The 17,914-nt window shown below is 45.4% G+C and overlaps 1 protein-coding gene across 5 annotated transcripts in view; it reads right to left on the bottom strand.

The window, feature by feature from the left end:
* Positions 1 to 17,914, bottom strand: part of TRAPPC9 (trafficking protein particle complex subunit 9) — a 552,118-nt gene that overhangs the window by 326,950 nt on the left and 207,254 nt on the right. For all 5 annotated transcript variants that reach the window (XM_082364605.1, XM_082364607.1, XM_082364606.1 and 2 more), the window contains one exon: positions 7,700 to 7,824. In XM_082364605.1, the coding sequence (XP_082220731.1) occupies positions 7,700 to 7,824 (125 nt within the window). The remainder of the gene's footprint in view (positions 1 to 7,699; positions 7,825 to 17,914) is intronic.

The raw sequence follows: 17,914 nt of genomic DNA, 5'->3' as shown, positions 1-17,914 counted from the left end.
ATTCCATGACATAGGTTTTTTTTGTTTTTAACTCGAATACATTTACTCTTAAGTTTTCTTAGCAGATTCTTCCAGTCAGTCCATTTATAAATACAATTATTAAAACGTAAAAAGCATGTAAGAACTTCATGAACATCCTATGGTTCTTTACCGTAAAGGTTAAAGTAAAATAAAATATTTAACAGGACATAAGACATCATCTGAATGTTGCTGGGTTTCTAAAGAATCTCAAAACTAGACTTTACTCTGAGTGAGAAGAAACTGACTCCACTGCCCTGCTTTGCCTCACTGATGGAGAGAATCTCTTTAGAGAGAGGAGAATTCCTGTGGAAAGGGAATATTTGACCTAGCTATCTGGAATATCTGGGTCCAGAAAGATTTCCCAAAGGCTGAGCACTGTGCCAGGAGGCACGGACCAGGCCACGGCCATGAGGAGCTCACAGCTATGGAGAACTCGGGGATATGGGCACGGGGCCACCACTGACAGCTTGGCAGACAAGGTAACATCAGAGCGTGGTCCTGGAGGAGGACTGGAGAACATGCCAGGGATCAAAGGAACTGAGAGAGAACCTCCAATCGAAGTGAACAGCCAGCGCCAGTGAAGAGCACAGTGAGAGGGTCCACCTGGGGAGCCAGGGTGCGTGGCCTGGTGTGGCTGCCCTTAGGGAAAGCACAACCTGTTTTTCACCTTTAAGTTCAAAGGGGGCTGTAGCGGTTTTGTGGGTGCACTTCATCAGGTTGTGGAAGTTCCCTTCTAAGTTTGCTGAGTTTTTATTAGAAATAGATATTGTACTTTGTCGGATGCTTTTTCTTCATCTACTGAGATGCTTATATCATTTTCTTTTTTTAGTTTGTTGATATGAAGAATTACATTTGCTGGTTTTCTAATGTTAAACCAACCTTGCATTCCTCAGATAAATGCCACTCAGTCAATATTATGGTGAAAAAATTCCCTTAAAATTTTCCTATCTATGTTCAGGAGTCTTTGTTTTTGTTTTCATAATCTTTGTCTGGTTTTGGTATCAGGGTAATGCTGACCTCATAGAACGAATTAGCAGTATTTCTTCCTTCTCAAGTTTCCTGCAAGTAGAGCTTACATAAAATTTGTATTATTCCTCCCTTTATGTTTGGTAAGCTGCATGGGTGAGCCACCTGGGCCTGGATTTTCTCTGTAGGATGGTTTTAACAAAAAATTCCCTTTCCTTAATGGATATAAGGCTATTCAGATTATCTACTTCCTTCTATGAGTAAGCTTTACTACTTTTGAGTCTTTCAATGAATTTGTCGCCATTAAAAAGAATGAAATAATGCCATTTGCAGCAACATGGATGGACCTAGAGATTATCATATTAAGCTCAGTAAGTCAGAAAGAGAAAGACAAATACCATGATATCATTTATATGTGGAATCTAAAATATGACACAAATAAACATACCTACAAAACAAAAACAGACTCACAGATATAGAGAACAGACCTGTGGTTGCCAAGGGGATGAGGATGGGGAGAAAAGGACTGGGAGTATGGGATTAGCAGACGCAAACCATTATATATAGGATGGATAAACAAACTTCCACTGTATAGCACAGGGAATTATAGTCAATATTCTATGATAAACCATAATTGAAAAGAATATGAAAAAAGTATATATGTAAAACTGAGTCACTTTGCTGTACAGCAGAAATTAACACAACATTGTAAATCAACTATACTTCAATAAAAAATTTTTTAAAAAGGAATTTGTCCATTTCACCTCAGTTTTCAAATTTATTGGCGTAAAGTTGTTCATAATATATCCGTTATGCATTTATTATGTGTAGAACCTGTAGTGATGCCACCTTCTTCATTCCTAATATTTTTAATTTATGTCTTTTCTCTATGATCCATCTGACTAGAAGTTGGTAGACTTCACTGATTTTTCTCAAAGAATAAGCTTTTGGTTTGTCAATATCGGGGTTTTTTGTTTCCAGTTTCACTGATTTCTGCTCTGGTCTTTATTATTTCCTTTTCTACTCTACGTTTAACTTCCACATTTTTTTCTACTTTCTTCAAGTTGAAGCTGAGGTTTATTGATTGAAGGCTATTCTTCTATTCTGACATAGGCATTAAGTACTATAAACGTCCCCAGAACTACTGCTTTAGTGGCATCCCACAAATGATATACTGTGCTTTCATTTTCACTCATTTCAAAATACTTTCTAATTTTTTATTTCTTTTTTGACCCATGAGTTAATTATAAGTGTCATTTTGTTTCCAAATGTCTGAGGGTTTTTCAAAGATTTTTGTTATGAGTTTCTAGTTTAATTTTATTACTGTCAGAATATACTTTATAAAATGAGAATCCTTTTAAATTTATTGAGATTTGTTTTGTGGCCCTCTGTATCAGTCAGGGCTCTCCAGAGAAACAGAATCACAAACCAACAGGGCACGTGTGTTGGCAATATTTGTGTGTACACATGTACAAAGAGATTTATTTTAAGGAACTGGCCAGTGTGATTGTGGTGGCTGGCAAGTTTGAGATTTGTAGGGCAGGCTGATGGGCTGGAAACTCAGTCAGGAGCTATGTCACAGCCTTGAGGCAGAACTCCGTCTCCATTTTTGGAGAAAGGGGTTTTGGAAATTTCTCCCCCCAGAATTCTCAATTTCTGCTCAAAGGCCTTCAGCTGGTTGGATGAGGCCTACCCCTATTATGAAGAATAACCTTTTTCACTTAAAATCAACTGGTGGTAAATGTTAATCACATCTCCAAGATCACTTTACAGCAACATCTAAACTCATGTTTGACCAAACAACTGGGCGCCACAGCCTAGCCCCGTTGACACACGAAATCTAACCATCACGGCCCAACATGGTCTACTTTGGTTAATTGTTCTATGAGCACCTGAAAAGAACATGTACTCTGTACCCAGCTGTTGTTGAGCAGAGTGTTCTATAAATGTTGATTACGTCAAATTGATAGAGAAGATCTCAACGATACTACCTCTACTCATTTCTGTCTACTTTCTCCAACAATCACTGAAGGATACTGAACTCTCTCAATTTATTTATGTCTTCTTGCCGTTCTATCAGTTTTTGCTTCGTGTATCTTGAAGCTCTTATTAGGTATATAAATATTTATGGCTTACATTTTCTTGAGGAATTGAGCCCTTTACCATTATGAAAAGACCTTTTTATCCTTGGTAATATTCTTTGCTCTGAAGTTTACTTTTCTCTGTTCTCCATAAGGCCACTCCAGATTTTTCATTAGTGTAAGCATGGTATACCTTCCTCCATCCATTTAGTTTCAACCTATTTTTGTCTTTATATTTAAAATTCATTACTTGGAGGTAGCTAGAGTTGGGTCTTGCTTTTTTTTATCCAATCTGACATTCTCTACCCGCAATTAGAGTATTTAGACTACTTACTTTTGATCTGATTACTGATACAGTTAAGTTTATCTCCCATCATCTTGCTATGTCTTCTATCTGTCCCATTTTCCTTTGTTTCCTTTGTCCTCCCTTTATTCCTTCTTTTGGACTAACTGAATATTATTTATGCTTCAACTTCTACCTCCTTCATTGGCTTATTTGCTATAACTTTTTTTTTTAGTGGTTGTAGGGAACTTACTTAATATGATAAAGGGCAAGTATAAAAAATCTACAGCTAACATTACACTTAATGATGGAAGACTGAATGGTTTATCTCCACAATCATGAACAAGGCTAGTACAATAAAGCAGGGAAAGGAATAAGTTAGCCTGCTTGGAAAGGAAGAAGTAAATCTTTCTATTCACAGACGATCTGAACATCTACTTAGAAAAGTCTTGCTGGATTTAAGACCGACTACTTAATTTTGAAGATTCCTCTGAGTTTTCTCATATGTGCATGTATTAGTGGACACAGTCATCATCTATTATTTTGACACAACAGGCACGCAGGAGAGGGACGACAACCCCGGCACGGCCACACGACAGGACACAGGCAGCCATGAGGCGCATCTGGGACAGGCAGGCAGGGTCCAGGCTGGGTGGGCAACACCGCCTGGACGAGACGAGGCCTGGCCTCCGCCTGCTCTGTAACCAGGGGACGCCTTCACCACACCCTTCAGCTCATCCGTTCAGGCAACCCCCAGTTCCGTTCCTCCTCCCCAACTTGTGTATTGCTTTTTAATAAAACACCTGCCCAAGTATTATTTCAATAGATCTTCACTAACAACCTGTGAGAAAGGACTTTCTCTGCAACCTGCAGGTGATCAAACTGGGGCTCGGGTGTTTTAAGAGAGCGCTTGGGGCCCCTGGATGGACTGTGTAGGTGGTCAGAGCAGCAGGGAGACGGCAGGACATGCAGGGGCAGGAGCACCTACAGCCTCAGCTCAAACCCTCACCATCCGGAAAGCGGCCGGCATGACACTGGTTCCCACGGGAGGTGCCCGTGGACGGAGCTGTTACCCTGACGGCCGAGGCTGTTAGGCCTGTTCCCTGATGTTTTTAAAGACAAGGTGTTGCTGAAAAGGGTGGGCACATGCCAGCAAGCTCCCCAGAACCACATGTGCACAGAGCCCAAGGGCAGGCCCGGCTGCCCTGCCTCCTGGTGAACTTTGGTTTTGTTGGGATTTCCAAGTGCTTCTCGGCAGGCTACCAGCAGGTGTGATGCATTTACAGAGCGCTGCTGTCGACGGAGGGAAACTGGGGTGTATTTAGCAGCCGGACATGGCGGAGGCCCTGGCTGGATTTCGCTCCGGCTGTGGGACAGGCCCTCCAGCCTCTCTGAGTGCTTTACGCTCCAGACCCGAGCAGGACAGGGCCCCATGCCGCCCCCATCCTTCTGGGTAGTCTGGCCCTGGAGGCTGTAGATTGGATGCCTCCATCAGGCAAAGCTGCAGGGAGCCTTGAGCCGGACATGGCCCAGCCAACAGGCAAGAGGCCTCCCGTCCGTCCATGCGTCCCCACTTCTGCAGCCCCAGCCCAGGACAGGCGGTCCCCGAGCTTAGCCCCTCCCGGGCAGGCTCTCAGTGCAGCCCTGCCACGTTCCAGGCACGCGGCCAAATTTTGTGCACACGGTATCAACTCAGAAGGCAGGGCCGAGCCTTGCTGTCACTGGGGAGCTGGCTCAGCAGCGCCAAGAAACCGGTCAACGAGAGACTCCAGGTCGGCCACCCAGTGCCCAGCCTAACCGGGGCTGCTCCCCCGTAACAGCCAGCGGGGCTCATTCACCAAGTCTCACTTCTCTCTCAAAATACAGGAATCAAGTCCCAGTCCATTACCAGTTCTTGATTTGATCAGCTTTGTTTCTCCTCCCTGCCCAGCTCTTCTATTATTTAAGCCTCCCAACAACCCCATGAAGGGAGCATGATTACTCCATTTTACAGATGGAGAAACTGACGGTCAGAGAGGCCATACTGCAGAGTCTAGCTTACAGGAATATTATGTCTAATGTGCACCCACTTCACACAATCTGTTTTCAATCCTAGAAGATTCTTCAGGGTGTGCAGAAAAGCCGGGCATAAATGCGGACAGACATGCCGCGAACCAAACGGGGGAAGGAATCTTTCTGGGAAATCCGAAGAAACACATGTTATCATTTCCCACTTCTTGAGGGGCTCCCCAGAAGCCACCTTCACTGAATTACTGGTTTCCATGGCTACACCATTCCTCAGCGAGGTTTCCAGGTTTGGCACGTCCCCAGTAAAAGCCATCCCTGCTCTGGGGAGAAGGCTGATGAAACAGGGAGGCTCCCACATGACAGCACCAGGAGCACAGGAGCCGCTCACAGACGCCACGCCCGCTCCGAACCGCACAAGTTCAACTGAACCACGAGGACGCATCTGGATGACCAGGGAGAGTTGCGACATTTCACAGGTTTGGACTCACTGCACCCCTCGCCAACAGACCTCAGACAAACCGGGTGACTCCCTCTCGGCACAAAGGCTCCGGCGAGGTCAGCACATCCACCCGACAGCGTTCCTGACAGCTCTAAAAGGAGACTGGTGTGTGTGGATGCGGATAAGAGAGAATCGTGGGCTTCCCTGGTGGCACAGTGGTAAAGAATCCACCTGTCAATGCACGGGACACGGGTTCAAGCCCTGGTCCGGGAAGATCCCACATGCCGCGGAGCAACTAAGCCCGTGCGCCACAGCTACTGAGCCTGCGCTCTAGAGCCCGCGAGCCACAACTACTGAGCCCACGTGCTACAACTACTGAAGCCCGTGTGCCTAGAGCCCGTGCTCCACAATAAGAGAAGACACCTCAGTGAGAAGCCCGCTCACCACAACAAAGAGTAGCCCCCGCTCACCGCAACTAGAGAAAGCGCACGCACAGCAATGAAGACCCAATGCAGCCAAAAATAAATAAATTAAATAAATAAATAAAAAGAAAATCGTGCCACAGCTGCCATCAACAGCAGACGGAGAGGGGGAGGCCACAAGGCCAACTGCAGAGGCAAAGGTAACGATGCTGAGGGGCCTGACCCGGGAGGAGGAACACCCGAGACGGCAGGGAAGTGACATCCGGGGCCTGGGAGGAAGTCCCTTTCCCAGCTTCTCCTCCATGGCTCCCTGCCAACAATCCACCCCAACAGCATCTATGCTTGCGGAACCTCTGTGCCTTCGCTCCCTCCGGTGGGACTCTTCTTCCACATCCCAGGGCCCTTGGCCAACACTACAGCCCTGACGCACAGCCTCCAAGCTTCTGTATCTGAGTGACGGAGACTCCCAGCTACGCCACCTTCCTCTTCCCCGCAGGGCCCTCAGTGGAGAAGACTCTCCCCCAAAACCCAGCTCCTTAGCACTTCAACCCACCGACGCGACCTCTATCAGCCCAGGTTGGCGCGTTCCCTCCGCCACAGCCTCACGGCAGACGGCGTCCAGGTCCTTCCACCGTCATCTCGTTTTCGTCAAGCGCAGCCCCGATGGCTCACAATTTGTTGTCCCGCTGCCTCACAGCCAGTTTGGCCAAGCTCTTCTGACGGGTCTCATCAGTCAGTGGCCCTGTTAGACGCCAAGAATGTAAGCAGTGCCCCAAAAGGTTGGGCCCGAACACACGCCTACTGACGTCATTTCTGGCAACTTTGCTGCCTGCTCCCCAGTCACAGCTGCTGAGACCTCTCGACCCCTCGCTCTACACACTCTCCCTGGGCAGGCGCATCCCAGCCAAGCTCTCCAGGTGCTGGCAAGTCGCTGACGACGGAGAGCCCGGCCCCGACTCCCCTCGTGCTCGGAGGAGGCAGCTCGTCTCCGCCCCGGCTCCGGCCCAAGGCACCTGGGCACCAACACTCACTCGTTACTTGTGTGTTTATTCCGGCTGCCTTGGTGCTCATAAACCAACAAGTTGAAGGAGTCGCCTAAGGATTAAGGAAAGTTTACGGGATAAACATCTGCACTGAGAATAATGATGCGATAGATAAATTTTTTAAATGAACAAGAAAAAAGCAGGCGACGTTCTACTTTCATCAGTACAGTCCTAGATTCAATCCACAAATTCCCGAAACTTCAGGAAATTAAGAGTCCACCACCACATGAGGCACTCAAGCTTCAGTGTAACTGCTTCCCGAACCTCACACAGAAGGAGAAATACTGAGAAACCAGCTTTCCACAAACACAGATCTGTTATCAAATACACGCTTCCTTGCCTTTCTGAAAAATACTCAGAACTCTGCCTCCGAAAGGCTCGGCAGAAGCGCAGAGCGCCAAGCCCCTTGGTGGGCTGCCCCGTGGGGGCCGACTCACCTTCACATGACCCAGGTCCCCAGGCCGGCTGCCCTCAGCTGGGTTCACGGGCTTGCTCTCCACCCGGGGCCTCACGACCTGGCGGAAGGGGCTGCACAGCGGAAAGCCACTCACACTGATGCTGTCTGAAAGACGAGAATAAAATCGTAAGTGAAAAGTTAACCGGATTTTTTTTTTTTTTAACGTAGTAGATTTTATTCAAAAACCACTAGTATCTGGAGTAATGCTCCCGTTTGTGCTCACTACTCTAGCTCGTGTTAACTACGACCGCCCGGTGAATCTCCCGCGAACGCAGAGTCACACCTACCACAGAGCAAAGTTGAGGACGTACCACCTCTGAAAGACGCCAGGTGCCTACCATCTGTCAGGAGGCACAGCCGCAGCACCACGCCACCTGCACCAGCCCCCAGCTTCCTGTGCTCAGACAGCGCCAAGCCGCCTTTACCTTCCAGCCTTTGCACGAGCTGCGCCCTCAGCCTCCGTTCACGCGGTGGCTTCACCGTGCCACTTGAGCTTCGTCTAAAAGCCCATTCCTCTTCCAATTTCAGGAGGCCACTACTGTGTCACAGGACCACATGCAAACCTCTGTAGACCGCTCACTGCCACCTGTTCTTCTTCTTACTTGGTGATCTTACCTCTCAGTCTAATCCAGGACTCCTCCTTAAGTCCTTTATCTCACACCCCACATCCAATCCAAAAGGAACTCTTGTTAGCTCTCATAGAGTATTTCCAGAAATGGCGTTCAAGGCCATCAGCCTGGTCTGGTCGCCATCAGCCCCTCCAGGACTAAGAACAAGGCCTCCTGGCTGCCCCCCCATGCCGCTCTGGCTCGTTTCCATCCACAGAAATGTAAATCAGGTCACGCCCCTCCCAGGACGCCTCCTGTTACTCAAGGGCCCTTTGCACAGCACAATCGCTGCATGAGGTTGAAGAAAAATGCATTTTCAGACCGTAAAAACTGCTGACAACAGTGTAAGTAAGTATCTTCTGCACCCCAAAAGAAACTGACTCAATTATCAACTAGAACCACTTCTAAATTAGATGGAGGTGCCCACCAATTATGAAGAAACATTTGTTAGGAACATCGCCATGAAAAGTTAATTTTATTTATTTATTTGTTTCTTTCTTTCTTTCTTTCTTTATTTTTGGCTGCGTTGGGTCTTCATTGCTGCACGTGGGCTTTCTCTAGTTGCGTCGGGCGGGGGCTAGTCTTCATTGCGGTGCGCAGGCTTCTCACTGCGGTGGCTTCTCTTGTTGCAGAGCACGGGTTCTAGGCGTACAGGCTTCAGTAGTTGTAGCACGCGGGCTCTAGAGCGCAGGCTCAGTAGTTGTGGTGCACGGGCTTAGTTGCTCCGCGGCATGTGGGGTCTTCCCAGACCAGGGCTCGAACCCGTATCTCCTGCATTGGCAGGCAGATTCTTATCTACTGCACCACCAGGGAAGTCTCAAAAGTTAATTTTTAAATGACTTGCATTAAGCAGAGAGAATGCAAACCCAAAATACAATTCCAGATGGTGGCTAGAGGACAGTTTATGCATCCCTCAGAATCCCAACAGAAAGTCAACCGAGCAGCAGAGAGCAACACCAAAACTCAGTTACAAGTAAACCAGGTGCCAACGCATCATCCAACAGGCAAGCAGGTGAGTATAAACCCCCAAAAGCCCACGAGCAGCTCACACTGAATAGTTACCGAATGCACTTCAGGAGCTCCTACTTCTCATAACAGCAGGTAGACAATTCAGACCAACCCAGCTGCTGAGAACAACTCGAGAATGCAGACAAGGTACTGGAGGGCTAACAGGGCAGGGAAGAACTCCAGGACCACGATCTGGCAGAAGAAGGAAATACAGGGACACAGGCCTGGCATTAAACTTCCCCAGAGGTGCCTGCAGCTCCCTGAAGAACTGACCAAGAGCCTGAGAACCTGAGCAGAGCCTTTCACACTCAGGTGGGAAAACAGTGACATTCTGTGTCCCCTAAAAAGAGTGGATGGTAAGCCCTAGAGGCTTTGGGTGGGACCCGAAAGGATGACACACTAAGTGAAGGATAGACTGGAAATAAAGCGGCCGCCCAGGGACCAGCGCCCAACTGTGAATCAGGTCAGTACCTTCAACCGGATTCAGGCAATTCTCCTGCCAAAACACATTCTCTGTCGCCCCGACTCTGTCCTGTGTCTTCTCACCTTTGTGCACCTCTGACAACCACCTTTGTGGATACTAATATCCCCAATTCTTCACCATGCAGCCGCCCTGCCTGGAAATACTCCTTCCTCTGAGTCCGGGCACCTCGTCTACACTGAGACCCGCGCTCACTACAGCTGGCCCCGTATCCAGGAAGACAGGCTGTGAGGCAGGGCCGTGGTGGGGACTCAGACGGGTCAGGGCATATAAAGTGTTTGTCACAAGACCTGGTACCTGGCAAACATTCGGCAAGAACAGCTATTGTTATTATAGCAACCTATATGCATGTCCCAGATTCCTTACATGACTATAAACTCATTGAGGGCAGAATTCTTATCAATATCCCTCTCATACACCCCCCACAGCAGCTGGCACAGGCTCTAGCAAATCATAAACCCACAGTAAACGTTAAGTAAATGAATAAATCACAGGGTCAAATTTGGTAGTTTACACACCATGGTCAACGAAAATTCCATCATCCCAAAGTCACATTCAATAATCAACTCAATTCATGGTTAACTAAAATTTCATCATGTGTCTCTGTGCAAAGCCCCATTTGCAAAAGTCAGTCCAAAGCTGTGAGATCTGAATGGGTTTTTCTCTCCCTTTTCTCATTCTCCCAGCATCATGGGCATAATCTGTAAAACCTCTCCACTACACCACAGTACCTGCTGTGAGGGAACTAGTATGATGAACACAGACATTTGCAAAACACAAACTCCACACTCTTCAGCTAGAAACTAGGTCACGTGGAGCCTGTAAGTGAGCCCCAAGGTCACCCCTGCTGAGTTAAGGCAGGTGCCCAACGGATTTTAAATGCCATCTCTCGTTCCCCCACGCACAGCCTGGAGTACAGCGTACTTCACTCTTCCCTAGAGAAAGTTTCCGTCATTAGCATATTACGCAAATGCTGCTAGCTCCCAAAGGCCTGAGGTCCTTTTCTGCCTTGGAAATACTGATACTGTTTCACACTTGTAACAGTGCTCCAGGCCTCCTTTCTGCAGGGGTCCAGAGGCTTGGGGCTGTAGTGGGAAATGTCCTGAGCAGCGGTTGGTCTGTCCTCCTTCCTTGCGGAACAGCTCCTTCCTTCTCCACCCCAGGTTGTTCTGGCGGGATCAGGGGTGGCTCTAATCCAGCCGTGGTGAGAGGTGGAAATGTCCCATCAACAGTGGTTGATCCACAGGACAAACATGAGACCCCAGAAGGGTCTCGCGGAGTCTTCCTGAGATTTGGTCTACGAAGGGCGGGGCGAGTAGGGTGGATCTTCCTTTGAATCATATGTTCTAAAGATACAGGTTTGGGCCTTCCTGCAGCCATCCTTCCCACCACACTGCAAGAGTGAGTGAGTCACACAACCCTGTGACTTCAGTTTTCTTGACTCTAAAATGGGGACCAGCTCAAGGGAATCAGTGAAAAGTACAAATCTGCAATGTCTTGGAACTGGGGGGGATCTAGGATGTGGGCACTTAGCCAAAAAAGCTAAAAATTACATCTGAAATTTGCCTCCTTTTCTGACAAGGACTTCAAAGCCTCAAAGAAACCTCAGAAACCTGCAATCTTCAAGCTCAGGAGAAAAAAAATATACTAAAACAGCTACTCTCCGGCTTCTTTATAGATTAAAGAATTCTGCCCCCTAATCCAATTGAGAATGGAAAAGACAAGCTATGTATAAATTATAAATGGGGACAGAAGATCAGCAGCTCTGTCCCCATGGGAGACAGAGGGATGGGAGGGAGAAGCCGGCCTTGGGAAGGCCGGAAGAGGAGCATGCAGCCACATAGGGACAGGGCTGGAGAGGAGGAGGCCGCCGCACAGGGTGGCGAGAGGCTGGACAGAGCCAATGGAGTGAGCAGGGAAGGGGCCGCTCCCAGCTGGGCGGGTGGAGGGCAGCAAATTCTGTTCAACCATTTCGGCCAATTTTCCTGCCAACACAGGCTGCCACAAATAGAACAGAGAACAGATTGGGATGACAAGTAATAGGAAGACAAGACCAAAAAAGTTACAGACAGACGAAGGCAGCCTCGTAGGAAGACCGCAGAGTTGAGTGGATTTATGAGGACAGAGGGTATTTAAGAATGGGATGAGCCTGGTAGATCATCATGAATCAAAGTGAGCTTTTAGAGAGAATTTCACAGTGGCTGTTTATAGTGCTCAATTCTTCTATTAAGAGCATCTCTGTGGGCAATTCAGAAATACAATTTTATATGCTAAAATAGTACTTGTCTCTCGAAGTCAGCTTTATCACAGCCACGGTGACAACTGGTAGAAATGACAGCTGAAAGTGGGATGTGTGTGGTGGGGAAGAAAAAGCACAGTCGCAATAAAAATACTGCAACTAAGAAGGGCTGGAGGCTGAGTGTTTACTGCGTGCTCAGCATAGCACTGGGCACTTGGGACATGCCATATAACTGCTCCTCACACCCTGCCAGGTGGGCATGGTTTTATCAGTTCTATAGATGAGGAAGCTGAGATCCCGAGAAGGTAAGTAACTTAGTAGTTCATCACAGGCACAGCCAGAACTAGAAGTCAGGACTGTCGGATGTGCGATGACCCAGCAAAACCGGTACAAACAACATGCTTCAGCCCTAACGTGAGCTTACGAAACCTCCCCAGCCAGGCTGCTCTGCGGTGCACCATCCCACGAAACCTACCACGAGGCCCCTCACAATGGCTTAGCAACCGTCTCCGGTGAGGCGGCCACTCCAGAAATGTGCCCATTTTTGTGCACTTTCAAAAGAGACACAAATGCTGAAGGCTGAATACACACTTTTCTCACTGGTGACAGGTATATGAAATAAACTAAACTGGAATAAAATACATTTACAAAGGCCAAAGGAGACAACCATCTCCCCGTGGGAGTTTGTCAGGGTATGCTGTTCCAGGTAGAATATATTTTGAAGATGCTTTTTCAATTATTCATGAAGTCCATGGGTGCCAAAGAGCCCATCTGGTTATCATAACATATCCTCAAGAAAACCAAAGAAGTAGAAGCATTTGGCTCAGAAATTAGACAATACTCATCCTCAATTTCCATAGAGAAAGTGGTGTGTTTATTCATTCAGAAACTTTGGGATATGCTTAGGAAGAAAAAAATAATTCATGTAGAAACAGTGGCCTTCATATACCATTCAAACGGAAACAGCCCTCCCTCCATCCCCCTGGCCTTCCCTCCCGCTAAAGTCGGGGGAGCAGCGCCCCTCCTGCGGGGCCCAATCGGTCCCTCACTGCTCTCGCCCCACGAACGGCCTCCCGGGATGTCTGCAGCCTCTTCCTCCTCCGCGCATTCTCATTCCAGGCACCCTCAGCCAGTACCAGGGCTTCTCATTTTAACATCGTTACAGAGACACAATTAGCATATCATAACCTGCAGATGTTTCAACTGCACAATTGGAGGAGTTCTGACATTCCTAAAACAAGCAACACAATTGAGACGGTGAACATATCCACCTACTGCCCGGTTCCCCGTGCATTCTCGCACATCCTCACTGCCACCCTCCTGGCCAGATACCCACTGCTGGCACCAGACACGAGGGTGCGTTTCCCAGAAGTTAACACATTATACATTATACATATTGTACATTAATCTACTCTTCTCTGTCAGGCTTCTTTCACTCAGCATACTTATCTCGGAATCATCCTGAGTTATTGTGCATATCAATAGTTCACTCCTTTCTGTCGTTCAATAGTATTCCAGTGAGTGGACATAACACAATTTGTTTTTCCACTCACCTACTGATGAACACTTAGGTTGTTTCTGGTTATTACAAATAAAGCTGCTCTGAACATCTGTGTACAAGTCATTGTATGGACATATGCTGTCAGTTCTCCTGGTTCAATATCCAGGAATAAGTTGGCTGGGTCATACGCTAAGTGTATATTTGGTTTTCCAAGAAAGTTATTAATGAGCTGTTAATATGCTTGCAAACAAGAAAAAGGAATTCAAAGGAATAAATAAGGAAGAGGAGCCTATCAAAAACTGAGCAGGCAATTTAAGAACAAATATCACCTCTTTTGGGGTTTTTTGGTTGTCTTTTGTTTTGTTTGGCAGCATCACATGGCTTGGGGGATCTTAGTTCCTCGACCAGGGACTGAACCTGGGCCACGGCAGTGAAAGAGCCGAGTGCTAACCACTGGACCGCCAGGGAACTCCCAAAATATCACCTCTTGAAGTGAAAAACAAATTGGATAATTTAAACACTCTTTAAAGAGCCAACCAGAAAATTAGGCAAAAAGAAAAAGTTAGTGAATTGGAAAAAAGAGGAGTGGAAATTATCTAGAATGTGGCACATGGAGAAAGATGAGGAATGTGAAAGAACATGAGAGGCCATGGAAGAGTGAGAAGCTGCACAGGTGAACAGGAGTTAGGGAAGCAGGTGAGAGTAAACGGGGGAAAGTTGGTATCTGAAGAGAGACAGACTGAACATTTTTCATAATGGAAAAATGTGAATCCTCAAATTCAAAAAGCACAAAAAAGCTCAACAGGACAAATAAAAAGAAACGCAAACCTAGAAATGACACAGTAAACCTGCAGAATACCGAAAAATAAGAAAAAGACCTTTTTGAAAACATACAGGGGATTGATATATATACACTAATATGTATAAAATAGATAACTAATAAGAACCTGCTGTATAAAAAATAAATAAAATTCTAAAATTCTAAAAAAAAAAAACATACAGGGACATGTCCACACAAAAACGTGTACACAGATGCTCATAACAGCATTAATCATAGCAGCCAGAATGGAAACAATTCAAAGATCCATCAACTGACGAACCGATAAACAAAAACAGTCTGTCCATACGACAGAATATTATTCATCCTCAAAAAGGAATGAGGAGGGAGGGAGACGCAAGAGGGAAGAGATATGGGAACATATGTATATGTATAACTGATTCCCTTTGTTATAAAGCAGAAACTAACACACCATTGTAAAGCAATTATACTCCAATAAAGATGTTAAAAAATAATAACAATACAAAAAAAAAAAAGAAATGAGGGGCTGACACAGGCTGCAACATCGATGACCCCTGAAACATCATGCTAAGCAGAAGAAGCCAGACACAAAAGGCCACAGATTGTATGATTCCATTTATATGAAATGTTCAGAATAGGTAAATCCATAGAGACAGAAAGTAGATTTCTAGTTACCAGGGGAGGGGAGAATGGTGAATGGCTCCTAATGGGTTTGGGGTTTCTTTTGGGAATGATAAAAATGTTTTGATTTTGGTTGACTGCACAACTCTGAATATACTAAAAGTTACTAAATTGTACACTTTAAATGGGTGAATTTATGGTATGCGAATTGTATCAAATTTTTTTTAAATTAAAGGATATAAACACTTAGGGGGGGAAAAAAAAAGAAAAATGGAGATTGTATCCAAAGGAACAATAATTACACAAACAGCTAACTTCAACAGCAATGGAAGCCATTAGACAGTATGAATTCATCTTCAAAGTATTTAAGAAAATTTAACTGCTAATCTAGAATTATGTACACAGCAGAACTTCCTATTCTTAGAAATAACTGCTGACATAAAGACATTTCAGAACAAAAGCTGAGCAAACTTACCACCAACACATCCTCACTAAAGGAACTCAACAAGAAAAGGAACCCTCATACGCTGTTGGTGGGAGTGTAAATTGGTGCAATCACTATGGAAAACAGTACAAGGTTCCTCAAAAACCTAAAAATATAGCTACCATACGATCCAGCAATTCCACTCTCCTGGGTATGTATCCAGAAGACACAAAAACACTAATTCAAAAAGATACATGCACCCCGATGTTCTTAAGCAGTGCTACTCACAACAGCCAAGACATGGAAGCAACCCAAGTGCCCATCAACAGACAAATGGATAAAGAAGATGTGGTGCATATACACAATGGAATATTAGTCAGTCATAAAGAAGAATGAAATTCTGCCATGAAGCCTATGCTATGAATAAGGCAGCATCACACAGACAAAGTGTTTTGAAGTTGCAGCCCTAAAATCTGAGAGTAGGATCTCCTTCTGGTGTCCCAGGTAAGAGAAGAAACAAAGGTCTAGTTCCACAATGTTGTGCGTACAAGGCACACTTTCTCACAGTAACGTCCAGCTGTCACCTCCAAGGCTAAGTGTGAAATCCATACTTTTTCACAGCAGACAAGGTGTACAATGTGCTACAGGAGCCAGTTTCCAATGAGATCTTGTTTGGGAGCCTGTTGCTGATGATCACCTTTGCTGAAAATTGACACCACTTGACTCACTGGCCACACAGGAAGCCAACTACGGTGGACTTTTAAACCATCTGACGGTCCTCTTAGCTTCAGGACATTACTGAGTTTCTCCCCCTCTAAAGATGGTTAAGAAAAAAAGAAGCAGGAAGAGATATGGGAACATATGTATATGTATAACTGATTCACTCTGTTATAAAGCAGAAACTAACACACCATTGTAAAGCAATTATACTCCAATAAAGATGTTAAAAAAAAAAGAAAAAAAGAAGCAAGTGAAACCGAAGCAGGTGATACTTGGCCAAAGCATCTCAGGGAACTCTAGCGACAGAGCCCTGAAATGGGAACCCAAAAGTGGCACCTTCTTTTCTTTGGAAATCTTCAAAGGAAGTGAAGGATTAAGATACTCGAGGACAAACTGTAGAGCATAGGGAACTATAATCAATATCCTGTGATAAACCATGATAAAGAACATGAAAAAGAATATATATATATATGTATATGTATGTATAACTGAATCACCTTGCTGCACAGCAGAAATTAGCAACATTGTAAGTCAACTATACTTCAATAAAAAATTTTTTAACAAAAGAGACGTGAGGACATGTGTTCAAATCCCAGATGTGCTCCCTTTGCTTGTCCAGAACTGATTTGCTTAAAGGAGCACTGGACCTGGAGACAAAAGCCCTGGCCCTGCCCCCCGTCCGCCCCCAGCCTTGGGAAAGACTGATCACTGGTCAACAGGAAAGGTCCCAGCAGCGCTGATAAATGCTGCTCTCACGTTTCCACTCTGGATCTTACACATCTTTTATATCTTGTTTACATGTAGTATTCCATCTCTACTTAAAGAGAAACACAAATAAATGAACATCAATTCTCCAAAGAAAGCCACAGAAATAGCTCAATAAGCATATGTTATTTTAGGATAAAATCAGGAAAACAAAACCAGAGTACTGCCAATTTGAAACTGGAAATAGGATGCCTTTTCCACAAGATAACAAAGGGAGAGCGATGGTCCCAGGCCAAGTAATGACACATGCTTGTTCTTTTAGAAACAAGAAATTCAAAGTACAGTCTGAATGTCTGAACCCTCTTCACAGCTGTCCTCAAGCAATGCACATCCCTAAAAGACTGGGAAAGTCATTATTTCTTCATTAAAGCGTCAGCCAAATCACAGAAATCACGGAGCTGACAGTTTTAAGTCAGAACACTAATTTTAGAAATTATCTAAAGAAAAAGTTCACGCCAGCATCATCCCCCAAAACCTTCCTCCCCAACAAATTCGTTGTTGATACTTATGGGGCAAACTCTCTTAAGGAATAACTGTCAGAATCTCAATCTCTCTCTCTCTCTCTCTCAACCTCTCTCTCTCTCTCTCTCTCTCTCTCTCTCTCTCTCTCAATCTCTCTCTCTCTCTCTGTCTCTGTCTCTCACACACACACACACTTTTCAAAAAGTAAGTTCCCAGAACTTGCTTTCTGCCACAGTTTCTACACATGCATGAAAAACTAATTTCCCCACCCCTCCCTCTTTCATCCTCTAAGGTCCCGCTCATTCTGTAAATTTTACCTCCAGACAAGCCCTCCCCGACTTCCTGTGATACAGTCATAGCATCATGTACCTCTCCTACCCAGCACTTAGCAAAGTTGCACTTTTTCATTTATTTGTGAAAAAATTCATTTCACTTATTTTATCAATTATTAAATTGCCCATCTCTCCCACTAGACTTGCGTGGTCTAACAGAGTGGCTGCAAGACAGTGCGCCTTTAAAGTAATTAAAATCAAATAATACTTGAGATCTTTAGATGCACCATCCACA

This window comes from Balaenoptera borealis (genome assembly GCF_965194805.1).
Source record: "Balaenoptera borealis genome assembly, chromosome: 17".
NCBI lineage: Eukaryota > Metazoa > Chordata > Mammalia > Artiodactyla > Balaenopteridae > Balaenoptera > Balaenoptera borealis.
Note: the sequence above shows the minus strand (reverse complement) of the source record. Positions and strands in the feature narration are given on the sequence as shown.